This window comes from Diplotaxodon limnothrissa, linkage group LG4, assembly GCF_057381915.1.
Source record: "Diplotaxodon limnothrissa isolate DT_005_m linkage group LG4, D_limnothrissa_male_GT1.1, whole genome shotgun sequence".
Taxonomy (NCBI): Eukaryota; Metazoa; Chordata; class Actinopteri; order Cichliformes; family Cichlidae; genus Diplotaxodon; species Diplotaxodon limnothrissa.
Genome location: NC_140599.1, coordinates 25,114,126 through 25,127,681, shown reverse-complemented (window position 1 = coordinate 25,127,681; position 13,556 = coordinate 25,114,126). Strand labels below are relative to the sequence as shown.

At 40.0% G+C, this 13,556-nt stretch overlaps 1 protein-coding gene across 1 annotated transcript; it reads left to right on the top strand.

Annotated features, from left to right (window-relative positions):
• The first annotated feature begins 6,520 nt into the window (after positions 1-6,520).
• gper1 (G protein-coupled estrogen receptor 1) lies at positions 6,521-7,585 on the top strand. Its single transcript, XM_085352666.1, has one exon. The coding sequence runs from the start codon at positions 6,521-6,523 to the stop codon at positions 7,583-7,585; it is 1,065 nt and encodes a 354-aa protein (XP_085208792.1).
• The last annotated feature ends 5,971 nt before the right edge of the window (positions 7,586-13,556 follow it).

Sequence of the window (13,556 nt, the reverse complement as noted above, 5' to 3'; positions counted from 1 at the left end):
TCGTAAACACCACAGAAGACTTTTACCGGATTCCTGTAACCCACTGCTCATCCCACTCCTACATCAATCACTGTTAATGCCAGTGGGCCATCCAGTGGACATAAGCATGAACTGCAACCTTTCTGACAACATTGAGCATATACTGTAAGTCCAGTTGAAACGCCTCAAGACAGAAATATATATTTGAAGCACAGTATGGAAATTCTATGTTATGCAGATCATGAAAAAGGCAAAAACTGGTATAATGATTTGTTTTTTATCTGTATAATAAAGAGCAAAATATGGAAAACAGAGATTTCCTGCAGCATTTTTAAGTAAGTTTTAAAAAGTGTCTTGCTCAATATCTTTTCAGCCGTGCAAGATCTTGCTGGAACAAAAAACAAAAAACCTTATCCAGATGAGGCCCAGACTTTATGTAACCTTTAGCCTGATTTGTTTCTCAGAAGTGTTTTATACTGCAGAGAAATCCAACAATCGGTCAGTGCCCTACCTTTTCTTTTTCAGCTTTTTATCGTGCTTTGGTGGGGAATGGCATATGTGAGGTATTTGTTCTCTACTAAAACAAATACAACTAAGTGTGCTTCAGCAGTCATCATGAATTTGGTTTTGTTGACTTGCACATTTGACCACTACATCCCTGCTTTCCCCTTATCTGTGTGAAGTCACGCAGACTGAATAACTCAGATTTCAGGTAGCTGGGGAAAAAACAATCACACCAATCTGGCTGACTGCATGACCTCTCGGACCTGCTGCTCTCGTCTTTCTTCATGTGTGCTGCTGTGCTGACCTTCTACCGCAGCTAAAATCCTCTTTTATGTAACCCACAGAAACAGCTCTCTGTTGTCCACTCTCCTGTCAAAACCCCAAAGTTGTTTGCACCAGCAGGGCTTCCAGCTGCTGTATTGACCCTGTCTGCTCCCTCAGACTGCTACTGTTGCTCTGCTGTACCATATCCTCACTGCCAAAACACAGCTCCTTGACGACATGAAGCTCTGCGACATATTGCTGTTGCATGCTGCTGTTGTCCCTTAAAAGTCCCTTCAATAATACTGCTATGTCTTTTACATTATTAAAACACAGTAAAGATCGTAATGCTTTATGTGAGCAACTCCACACACAACAGATTAAGTTGTAATCCTGTGCTGGGGGAACAAGGTTCACATGTTTCCCTTTTTTTACCTTTCTAAAGGGAACCTTTTATGCTTTTCTTCATCTTCTGCCAAATATAAATTCACAGTGGTGGATGCTGATATTTAATATGTCCAAGGTTTTGAGCTAATTCATTGGGTTTCGGCCTGTTTGATTTTGTTTGTTTGTTTGTTTTTTGTCTAATCCTGTCATCACATTATTTACGAGAAAGAAAATCATTCAACATCATTAGGTATTGTTTTTGTGTTGGCTGCAGTTTCTTCAATTCTAACATTTATTTTTGTTTTTCTGTCCAAACTTCAAGCCCAGACGCCTCTGAGTGCGTTGACCTTCCCTGTCTTTAAATTCACTACCTCCACAGACTTTTTGTTGTTGCTCACATCTTTTTTTTAAAGCCCTGAGGCTGGCACACAGCAATACCAAAGGAACTTCAACACCATACCTACCAGCACTGATGCAGCTTTGACCCCAACTCCCTGCCTTCCCCAGGCTGTCTTTAAATGAAGCGACCTTCCCACCTTGTGAGAAGTTTACAGTCAAGTTTGGTCTTTTGGAAGCTTTTGCCTGAATTATCAATTTTTCTTCACTTTAGTCCTGCTTAGATGTTTTTGTTTTTGAAGGTGAGCTATTATGCTCTTCTATAGTTTCACGTTTTTTATCCTTAGACTCTACCATTGTGTTTTTGTATAATTCATATTGAGAAATTAAGATGTTTAATGATATTGTAAAGCCAAAATTAGAAAAAGACTTTCCACATCAAGCCTTTGGCTCACAGGTCACTGTGAGTGATAGGGATAGGATTATACTTTTCAGCTACTTGGGATACCAAAATGATAAAAAAAATAAATAAAATTTTTATGTTTATTGAACCTTGGCCAGTCTTGGTCGCCGGGGATTGCTCCGCCAGGACCTCTGCTCCTGGTGGCCGCCCAGCTCACAATGCATCCGACCCCTATGGTGCCCACCACCTGCAGGAAGATGGGCCCATGTCCCTTATTTTGGTCTGTGCCCAGCCGGGCCCCATGGACTAAGGCCCGGTCACCAGACGCTCACCCTCAGACACCCTCCCTGGGCCTGGCTCCAGGGTGGGGCCCCGACAACTCTACCCCGGGGAGGGTGAACTATTCCCTCGGTGGTTTTCTCATAGAGGTATTCTAAATCGCTCTTTGAACCTTCTGACAAATGAAAGAAATTAAGTAAAAATTTGCATTTATAAGTCATATTGTTTTTGCTACAGCCTGTATTTTTGTTTAGGTGTTTCAAGTGAATGGAAGTCACATTGACGATAGAGGTTTTAAATATTCATGTATAAAATATTATACACTTGGAATTACAGGGTCAGGTTAATTTTAGCATCCACCACTGGATACGTATATAACGTCCCCTTTAATGAGTTTAATGAGTTCATTTATTATAAGATTACATCATTGTTTTCCGTAGCTGCTACCGTTTTTTGCAGCTGCCAACTGATCATTTGGGAATACCTACTCTTAATTATAGTAGGCTTACAGTGGGGCAAAAAAGTATTTAGTCAGCCACCGATTGTGCAAGTTCCCCCACCTAAAATGATGACAGAGGTCAGTAATTTGCACCAGAGGTACACTTCAACTGTGAGAGACAGAATGTGAAAAAAAAATCCATGAATCCACATGGTAGGATTTGTAAAGAATTTATTCGTAAATCAGGGTGGAAAATAAGTATTTGGTCAATAACAAAAATACAACTCAATACTTTGTAACATAACCTTTGTTGGCAATAACAGAGGTCAAACGTTTACTATAGGTCTTTACCAGGTTTGCACACACAGTAGCTGGTATTTTGGCCCATTCCTCCATGCAGATCTTCTCGAGAGCAGTGATGTTTTGGGGCTGTCGCCGAGCAACACGGACTTTCAACTCCCGCCACAGATTTTCTATGGGGTTGAGGTCTGGAGACTGGCTAGGCCACTCCAGGACTTTCAAATGCTTCTTACGGAGCCACTCCTTTGTTGCCCGGGCGGTGTGTTTTGGATCATTGTCATGTTGGAAGACCCAGCCTCGTTTCATCTTCAAAGTTCTCACTGATGGAAGGAGGTTTTGGCTCAAAATCTCACGATACATGGCCCCATTCATTCTGTCCTTAACACGGATCAGTCGTCCTGTCCCCTTGGCAGAAAAACAGCCCCATAGCATGATGTTTCCACCCCCATGCTTCACAGTAGGTATGGTGTTCTTGGGATGCAACTCAGTATTCTTCTTCCTCCAAACACGACGAGTTGAGTTTATACCAAAAAGTTCTACTTTGGTTTCATCTGACCACATGACATTCTCCCAATCCTCTGCTGTATCATCCATGTGCTCTCTGGCAAACTTCAGACGGGCCTGGACATGCACTGGCTTCAGCAGCGGAACACGTCTGGCACTGCGGGATTTGATTCCCTGCCGTTGTAGTGTGTTACTGATGGTGACCTTTGTTACTTTGGTCCCAGCTCTCTGCAGGTCATTCACCAGGTCCCCCCGTGTGGTTCTGGGATCTTTGCTCACCGTTCTCATGATCATTTTGACCCCACGGGATGAGATCTTGCGTGGAGCCCCAGATCGAGGGAGATTATCAGTGGTCTTGTATGTCTTCCATTTTCTGATGATTGCTCCCACAGTTGATTTTTTCACACCATGCTGCTTGCCTATTGTAGATTCACTCTTCCCAGTCTGGTGCAGGTCTACAATACTTTTCCTGGTGTCCTTCGAAAGCTCTTTGGTCTTGGCCATGGCGGAGTTTGGAGTCTGACTGTTTGAGGCTGTGGACAGGTGTCTTTTATACAGATGATGAGTTCAAACAGGTGCCATTCATACAGGTAACGAGTGGGGGACAGAAAAGCTTCTTACAGAAGACGTTACAGGTCTGTGAGAGCCAGAGGTTTTCCTTGTTTGAGGTGACCAAATACTTATTTTCCACCCTGATTTACGAATAAATTCTTTACAAATCCTACCATGTGAATTCATGGATTTTTTTTTCACATTCTGTCTCTCACAGTTGAAGTGTACCTCTGGTGCAAATTACTGACCTCTGTCATCATTTTAAGTGGGGGAACTTGCACAATCGGTGGCTGACTAAATACTTTTTTGCCCCACTGTAGGCTTAGGGCATCAATAATTATACTGGGATAGTTTAATCTATTATATTTTCAAGCATAATTTAATTTCACATTGATGTCTTCTCAGTAAATAGCTCTGTTTTAGCACATGGTTATTGTATGTCTGGAATAATTGTAGGTATCTGTGGCTAATCCATCTGAGTGTTCAGGAAGATGCCAAATCAGCCAACACTACATCCAACAGCTCTCCATAGTCTCAGGTGTAATAGAAATGAGCACAAATTATACTGATGTTAAACCCTGGCCAGTAGCAAAATGCCTGTTTTGTTTTCCACTTATTGAAAGTGACACCTCACAGCGTTTTAAAGATTTATCTGGGTGTAATTGTCGTATTGACCATGGGCATTGAATAAGCAACCGTCACTGTTTTTTGTTGTACATAAAAAATCAATTCTTTACTTATTATACAAGCATACTAATGAAAAAGCAAGGTAATGCCTGGTATTTTTCCACTGGCCCTAGGACTAAATGCTAGGCTACCCAGGTGAACAAATACTTAAAACAATATGTGGTTTCTATAACAACACAAGCTGGTTGTGTCCAGGTAAATACCACGCTGCATCTAATTGTTGCCAGAACTTTTCTTTGATTTAAAGTTTAGCACGCATCCTGTTCAATTCTGTGATTTTAGGATTTAGATGTTTGTCAGATCCTTGGAATCACTAAGTCGGAGGAGAAAGAGTAAGATAATGAAATGAAGTATGTTGACAAACTATGCGTGACAGATCATCTCTTGCCTCCCGCCCTCCCCTCATTTCCAGACAGGGTTGGGCCAAACAGCAGGTGGTGCAGAGGAGAAGCCTGGACATGGGATATACAAATCTCTGGCTCCCTGACTTCTACACCAGGCAAGCAAGAAGGAGCAATAAATGCTAGATTTATATGTAAGTGTATTTTTTTTTATCACCAAATTCTTTGTACTGGTTGGAGATTTATGTATTTCATGTGTTTTGTCTTAAAAAGACAGAAAATAGCACATCACGTGTGGGTGTTACGCTATGTACTCAGTTAATTTCACTGTGAATGGGGCTTTCTCTTGTGTGAATGCAGTTACGTAAGTTATGTATTATGGTCTTCAACTTGAGTAATCACTCAGAAAGCTGTAATATATTACATTTCTTAGATGTCAGATGATTTTTACTGAAATTCTCCACCCTGATTAATTGATTGTTGAAAAAATATAGGAATAAAGTGAATTGTTGATCAATGCTGCCATCAGATTTCAGGGTTTGCACTGCCTTTAAATGTTTAATAGAAAAGTCTAATTAGCAGCGCAATCATGACGTGCAATGCATTTAAAGAGCAGAGACATTTAAAGTAAAGATAAAAAAATACTGTACACATATTGCTTTGTGAGATTCATAGTCTACACATTAATTTATGATATTTGCCTCCCAAGAGTGCATTAATATTGCAGAGGGGTTTACTCTGATGGGAATAAAACCCCGGGAGCTGAGAATTTTTGTTAAAGGTCAAGTTTGCCATACAGAATACACTCTGCGTTTCACCAGGGAGGGTGTTCGGATTGGTTGAGGATTTTAAAGAAGGATTTCAATGCATCTGTTTAAGTCTAAAGCTTGAATGTTAATGTGCACATTTGGTTGTTGCTATTCATTTATTCCCCTAACTGTTCTGTTTAAGGTGTATAATTTTCATGTTTTATCTTTGATAGTATTTTTAAGTAACTGTTATGTACCTGATATATCTCATTTGTATCATGATTATAATGATTTGTGTTGTTTTTCCAAGATTTTACCCCTAATTGTCTTTCATGTTGTTGTTTTTGGAGGGGCGTTTTTGTTCAGACAGCTCAGGTGTCACAGCAATAACATCTTGGGTCAAAGCCTGCTGAATAGAGATACACGTGGACTTGAAGAGACAAATCAGGACTCAGATCAGATGACTCAAAAGAGGAGAAAAAAAAGCCACCCTTTAATCTCAGGACTGCAGTTGTGATGTGAATTGGAGAAGCTGAGGGCCAATGGCCATTTTAAGACATGGAGGCGCTCCTGTTCGGCTTCAAAAATCTTTTGGTAGATGAAACTTGATGTAAGCATGGGGTCAAAGAAGCCATAAAAGATTCTCTCCACTCACCTGACTTCTGCCAGCATGCCGTCACAGCATAGATGATTCACCCTTTGAAGAGGCGAAGCTGGGAACTACTGTGGTGTAATGATGTAGCAGCTACAGGTGACTTACACTTGGCTTATGATTTAGGACAGGCCGACCACAGACAGTATGGAAGGGCAGACAATCTCTTGGGTCTGGATATATGTAAACAGTACGGAACAACTGAACACTTCATATCCATACAATGCTACAGACTTAAGCGAAAACTCAGACAAATACCAGTCATACATCGTTGGTCTCTTCCTTTCCTGCCTGTATACCATCCTCCTTTTTCCTATTGGATTTATTGGTAACATCTTAATCCTGGTGGTGAACCTGAACCACAGAGAGAAGATGACCATCCCCGATCTTTACTTTGTTAACCTGGCTGTAGCTGACCTCATCCTGGTGGCAGATTCCCTCATTGAGGTCTTTAATCTGAATGAAAAGTATTACGACTACGCCGTCCTCTGCACCTTCATGTCACTTTTCCTGCAGGTCAATATGTACAGCAGCATCTTTTTTCTCACGTGGATGAGCTTTGACAGGTACATCGCCTTGGCTAGCTCCATGAGCAGCAACCCACTGAGGACTATGCAGCACGCCAAGCTCAGCTGTGGCCTCATTTGGATGGCCTCCATCCTGGCCACGCTTCTCCCCTTCACCATTGTGCAGACCCAGCACAGAGGTGAGGTGCACTTCTGTTTCGCCAATGTCTTTGAGATTCAGTGGCTGGAGGTAACCATTGGCTTTTTGGTGCCCTTCTCCATCATTGGTCTATGCTACTCTCTGATTGGGCGAATTCTCATGAGGGCCCAGAAGCACCGTGGACTGTGGCCACGGCGGCAGAAGGCTCTGCGCATGATTGTGGTGGTGGTTCTGGTATTCTTCATCTGCTGGCTGCCAGAGAACGTCTTCATCAGCATTCAGCTACTGCAGGGCACAGCTGACCCATCGCAGAGGACTGCTACCACCCTGTGGCACGACTACCCGCTCACAGGCCACATTGTTAATCTGGCAGCTTTCTCCAACAGCTGCCTCAACCCCATTATCTACAGCTTTCTAGGAGAGACCTTCAGGGACAAGCTGCGTCTCTTCATTAAGCAGAAGGCCAGCTGGTCGGCCGTGAACCGCTTTTGCCACCATGGTCTTGATTTACACCTCCCTGTCAGGGGTGAGGTGTCAGAGGTGTGAAGAGAGACAGTTACTAAAGTTACACAAACTTGCGTCAAATCAAAGTTACGTATCAGTTTTCTTCAACTGTTATTTAGCTTTGCCTCATACAGTAGCTGTGCCAGTGTCTCAGTTAATCTGCTCACTTTCTGAACAAAAAAATTAAGGATTTACACCATGAGAAGGAAAACAAGGTGTTTAGTAAATATCAAACACACAAATACAGTATATAAAATCTATTTCATGCTAATCTCCAAATTTACTTTTCAGTAAGTTCTCTGTGTGGCATCAGAAAATGAATGACAAGCAAGATGTTGGTATGTGCTATTTAAAGTCTGGCAAAGTGAGATTAATAATAATAATAATAATAATATAATATATATAATAAATATATCACCCTGTGTGATATATATATATATATATATATATATATATATATATATAGCATAAGGACGCCTACACATCCACACCATCATGTGGCCTCATTTGGAACTAAATTAGCAACCGTCTTTGCTCTCTTCCTGTCTAAGACAATGCAGTGCCTATTTATTTCTGCTTTTAAGTTTTTTCTTTACTTTTGTTGAAATGTTGCCATGTTTAGTGAAAGTGGACCTATTAAACTTATTTAAAACTCCAGATTTTTATGTTTTTACTCTACTGGAGTGACTTTGCATGATTCACAGCTCCAAATAATCCATATTTATCTCATACTGGGGGTCATTCAGCCCCTCAGTTCAGCTCCCTGCAAAAAAAGACGTAGCTCCTTCTTTATTAGCTGCCCCTCGCAAGCAAAAGATTTGCAGATCTATCTCTGACAGCCATATTTGGTATAACCAGCCTCATAAAGAGCTATAAGTGGATGAAAATCTACATTTCTTTTACATGGATTTAGCAACCTGAAATGTTGGCCATGTTTAACATGACAGAAAACAAAGAAAAGCATAATAGGTCCACTTTAAACATTCACTGGAGCATGCAAACACATGTTCACAAACTTACTTTATTGTTATAAATAAAGAAGATGTCCCACTTTTCCATGAACTGAAAGTCAAAGTTATTGATAGCATCAATAAACCTGTTTTAAATATTGAGATTATTTTGTAGATCTTTCAGGAAATAGAAGTTAACACACAATCTCTATTTCTTAATTGATAAGCAGAACATTTGTGCTCATATTTATATTGAATCCAATGTCAGAATCGGGATCAGGGCTCAGTTTAAAGATGGCTGCAGTTATTACCTCACTTGTCAGTTCCTGTTAGCATGACGGTAAAGCAAAGAGGCAGGTGTTGTTTTTGCCAGAAGAGCAGGAGACTGAGTAAACATATCATTCAATGCTAACAACATAAAGCTGCTGCTTCATTCAGGCTTTCTTTAACATATATTCTTAATTTCTAAGTACGAGGCTTTGACAGACAACATTTCATCTTCTCATACTGCATCCACATATTTTATTTACAAGGTAAAAACTTCTCTTTTTTAGGTAGAATCAAACAACTAATGACAGTAACACAATTTGGCCAGTCAGACATGTGTTTGTTCCAGATTCACTGTGTTCCCAGAGGCCATCACTGCGATATAGCTGCCTGTAAATTGACAAAATGATTTTGACAGAACATTATAAACATTAAGATAATGACCACAAAGGTTAATTTAATTCAAATGAGCAGGTGCAGTGTACAAATTTTCAACTGTATGGTCCCTGAGGCGTTGCATGAAACCTGTCATAATTTGTTTGTTGATCTGTAATCAACGTCGTAAATTCTTGTGTAGTACTGCACTTCCTTCTTAATTTCACAAGTGCTTCTAGTCATATATTTTATCATTTATTATAACATGGTTCAAAGCATATTAACAGTGTTATTTACATTTTTACAAAAGCAAACATTTTACAGTATCATGCATTATGAATACTGGATACAGGAATTGCCATCACAACCAGGTTATCTTTATACACAATCTGTGTATTGCCAGCCTGCAGGCCGTGTGTGTGCGTGCGTGCGTGCGTGCGTGCGTGCGTGCGTGCGTGCGTGTGTGTGCATGTGCATTAGGCGACCAAAGATAATGGCGTAACTGGGAAAAACAGGAGTCCAAACCACAAACTGTTATTCCAGCTGTAACGGGCCCTCAGCCTGGGAAAGCTACTCTCAGTATTGCTTCAGTGATTGTTTATTAGACATCCGCAAAAAATGCTAAACTTTTTGCAGTGCACGATGCTAAAAATTCTCTCGACTAGTGTTTCCATTACGCTAATTTTGGTTTTTTGTTTTGCACTTTCCCCATTCAACAAGCTCTGCTTTTCACACCTGTCCATAAATCTGTTAATCTTAACAAAGATTAAGCACAGATTGTATATTTGGAAAATTTATATGAACGTAGACATTATCTGAAGATTTATAATGTTCTGTAAACGGCACACGGCTATAACAGTGCCGTGAGGGCACAGAAACAGGAAGACAGGCAAGTAATAATGCAATGAGGACTGTCAAGTTCATTGATATAAACAAGCAACACCTAGACTCCAGAGGCAAGACCCTCTTTGTTAAGCCCTGAAGGAGAGGCAAAACCCCCCATCTGTACACATATAAACACACACAACTGTGAGAAGAGCTTTTCAGTGAACTATGTGAACAGCTGAGACTACTGAGGAAGGTTAAAGGGTTGTGGTGGCTGACGTCACAGAAGGGAAAAGGGTGCGACTTTTCCACTGCCTAAATTCAGTCCTTCCTCTTGATAATTCTGACTTGCACAATAAGCAAGAACCATTTGATAAAAGCACAAAATGAAATACTATTGACTTATCCAATGTTTGAATTTTTGGTCATTCCTTAAGACGGAGATCTGCTTTATTTCTTCATAGTTTGCTTCCAAGGAAAAACAATCGATTGTAATTGTTTAAAGTGGTCTTCAGCAACAGTTCTTCGCTCTTTCTGGAGGGTTTTAACAGTTCTTCTTCTTTCCCACGTCATTTGAATCCAGTGCTTTTACCGGACCATTTTCAGAACAATGTTTTTGTTTGTCAGAGGGCTCGGTGGCGCCAGTGTCCGGCAGCCTCGCCTCTGTCAGTGCGCCCCAGGGTGGCTGTGGCTACAATGTAGCTTGCCATCACCAGTGTGTGAATGTGTGTGAATGGGTGGATGACTGGATGTGTAAACCGCTTTGGGGTCCTTAGGGACTAGTAAAGTGCTATACAAATACAGGCCATTTACCATAACATAGACTTGTGAATCATTCAAAGCAGCTAATTCAAAAGTTAGCTAACTGAAGGGATGAACCAATTATGTGTCTTCAGTCTGAACAGTCTCTCAAAGTATTGTCCTTAAGAATTAAGAGGAAATTCAGCAGACACCTGACAGAGGACCTGAGAGATGCATCTGACCCTTCAGTTGATCCATCTGTTGTTTGCCAAAGCCTCAGACAAGTAAGGGTGGCTGTCAAGAAGCCATTATCAAGGAAGAGAAACAGATAGAAAAGGCTGAGGTATGCCAGGTATTACACAAGAACTGAACTGAAAAATAGTGGCAACAGGTCTCATGGAATGATAATTCCAAATTCAAAATGTTTGTTTTTTTCATCAGCATGTATGGAGAAGATTGAGAAAGAGGTGTTGACAGCCATCTGTAAAGCACAGTGGAGGCTCTGTCATGGTTTGAGGCTGAATTCTAGCCATTGGTGTTTGACATTGTGCCAAAAGTGATGGAAATATGAACACAGAAAGGTACAGTCAGAGTTTGATCAACCATGCAATGCCATCTAGAAAATATCTGACTTGCAATGGCTTTATTTTTCAAGGATGACAATGATCCCAAACATACTGATAATCCAGTAAAAGCATGGAACGATTGAACAATATCAGTCATGGATTGGCCTCCAGAGTGCAGACTACAACACTGAAGCAGTGTGGGATCATCTTGACAGAAAAGAGAACAAAGGGCAGCCAACATCTAAAGAAGAGCATTACATTCAATTCAACTCAATTGAATTTTATTTATATACCACAAAAGCAGTCTCCTCAAGGTACGTTATATTGTAACGCATAATAACAATGTCCTTCAAGAAGCCTGGAGACCTATTTCTGAAGACTGCTTAAAGAAACTACAAGAAAGCTTGTCTAAGAAAGTTCCAGCTATGTTGAAGAATAAAGGTGGTCATACCAGACACTGACTTTTAAGCTCAAAATATTTCTATTAACTCCATTTTAGCTTTATGTACAGTATTTCCATGCGTGTTTGCACATTTCAATAAAGCTGTGCACTAGGGCTGCTCAATTAATCGAATTTTAATCACGATTACGATCTGGGCTTTCAACGATCATTAAAAATGACTGAGCCGATTATTAGCCCCTCCCTCATTTATCCGCGACACCTTAAAGGCCAGTCCGTGAAAATATTGTCGGGCATAAACCGGTCCGTGGCGCAAAAAAGGTTGGAGACCGCTGATTAAGAGGACCCGAGGGAAGCTCGGAAAGCTAAGCAGAAGTTATTTGGAGAGGAGAGAGTGACTGCTGTTGGTTGAAAAGAGAGGTTAAAAGAGTCATTCCTACTATTCGGTGCCATTTCAGTGTGATCACTCTTCATCAAAAAATACAAAATTTTGAATTATTTTAACATTTCATCTAAAAGAGGGATTTTCAACCTATAAGAAAAATGTATTGGTCCAGCTAAGGATATTATATTATAATATTTTTTTAAATCAAAGTCTTTACCCATGACGTGCCAAATGTCCACCCTGTTACAGGACATTCAATTTTCTATTAATAACTGTTTTGAATACACAGTTATAGTAATATTTACATTTTCTAAAAGCTACAATGTCCCTTTTTAAAATCTGCAAGGAAATTTCATGTTACAGTGCATAGCAATAACAGGGGTGACGGTAACAGGGGGGAGATTTTATGCTAAACTTAGCCATTACTACTAGTATGATGAACAACAAGCTAGTACATGGTGACCACTAAGAACCATTTTTAACATGTTTATTAGCCATATTATAAAAATTACAAAAAAAAAATTGTTTCCACTATTATAAGCGTAACAGGTTGGACGTGTTATGCTTTGCCACATTACAAAATCTTGCTAAAACATTGAAAAAAGGGTTGATTAAAGAGTGGTACTTACTCGTCTTCTTCTTGAAAGTTTTCCCTCCAAAATATGTTACATCCGGGAGTGTCATGTGACTAAAAGAATAATCAGGTGATGTGTTCTATGGAATTCTTATCAGAGTAACAGGGGTGACAGTTGATTCAGGGACACAACATTTTTTAAAGATTTTAAGTATTAAACATGCATTAATAATAAAAAAGAACATTTGATGAGGAACATTAGAAATAAGCCAATCCAGAAATGATGAAAAATCTAGATTTTTTTTTTTTTTTAAGTTATATTTGTAACTGAAGTCGAGCAAGCATGACTGGGGACATAGTACTTTAGTGACTTGTGCTAAAATAAAAGTAATTTACTTTTAATGTATTTATCCTGTGTATATATCAATGTGTTCTATGGTAGAGGGGGGTTAAACATACAAGAAAATGGTTTAGAAATAAGCATTAGACAAGTTTTACACTAAATATACCATATTATGTCATTAGGACTCAAATGGCACCGAATAGTAAGAATGACCCAAAAAAAAAAAAAAACTTCAGTGGTGTTGCACACTATTTTATATTATTTTTTAAAGTCATTGAAGCCGGTCAGAGCAGCACACTCTGTTTTGTGTAACTATTTTTAAATCCCTGTAGAACCTGGACCGTGTAAGCTAGCGCAATAATTTTTTTTGCATATGAAACCGGAGGAGTTGTACTTACATCTGATGCCATCAGCTTGTCCTCGGTCACGGTTTCCTTCCACATAAAGCTTTGCAAAAACTGCATAGAAAGCGCTTGCAGGAACAAAAACGTAATATTCCAGAAACAGGCTTTGCCGATCCGATCAGCTGTTCGTAACACTTCCCACAGTGAATCAGATGTCAGCAGGAACTATCACATGTCGGCCAT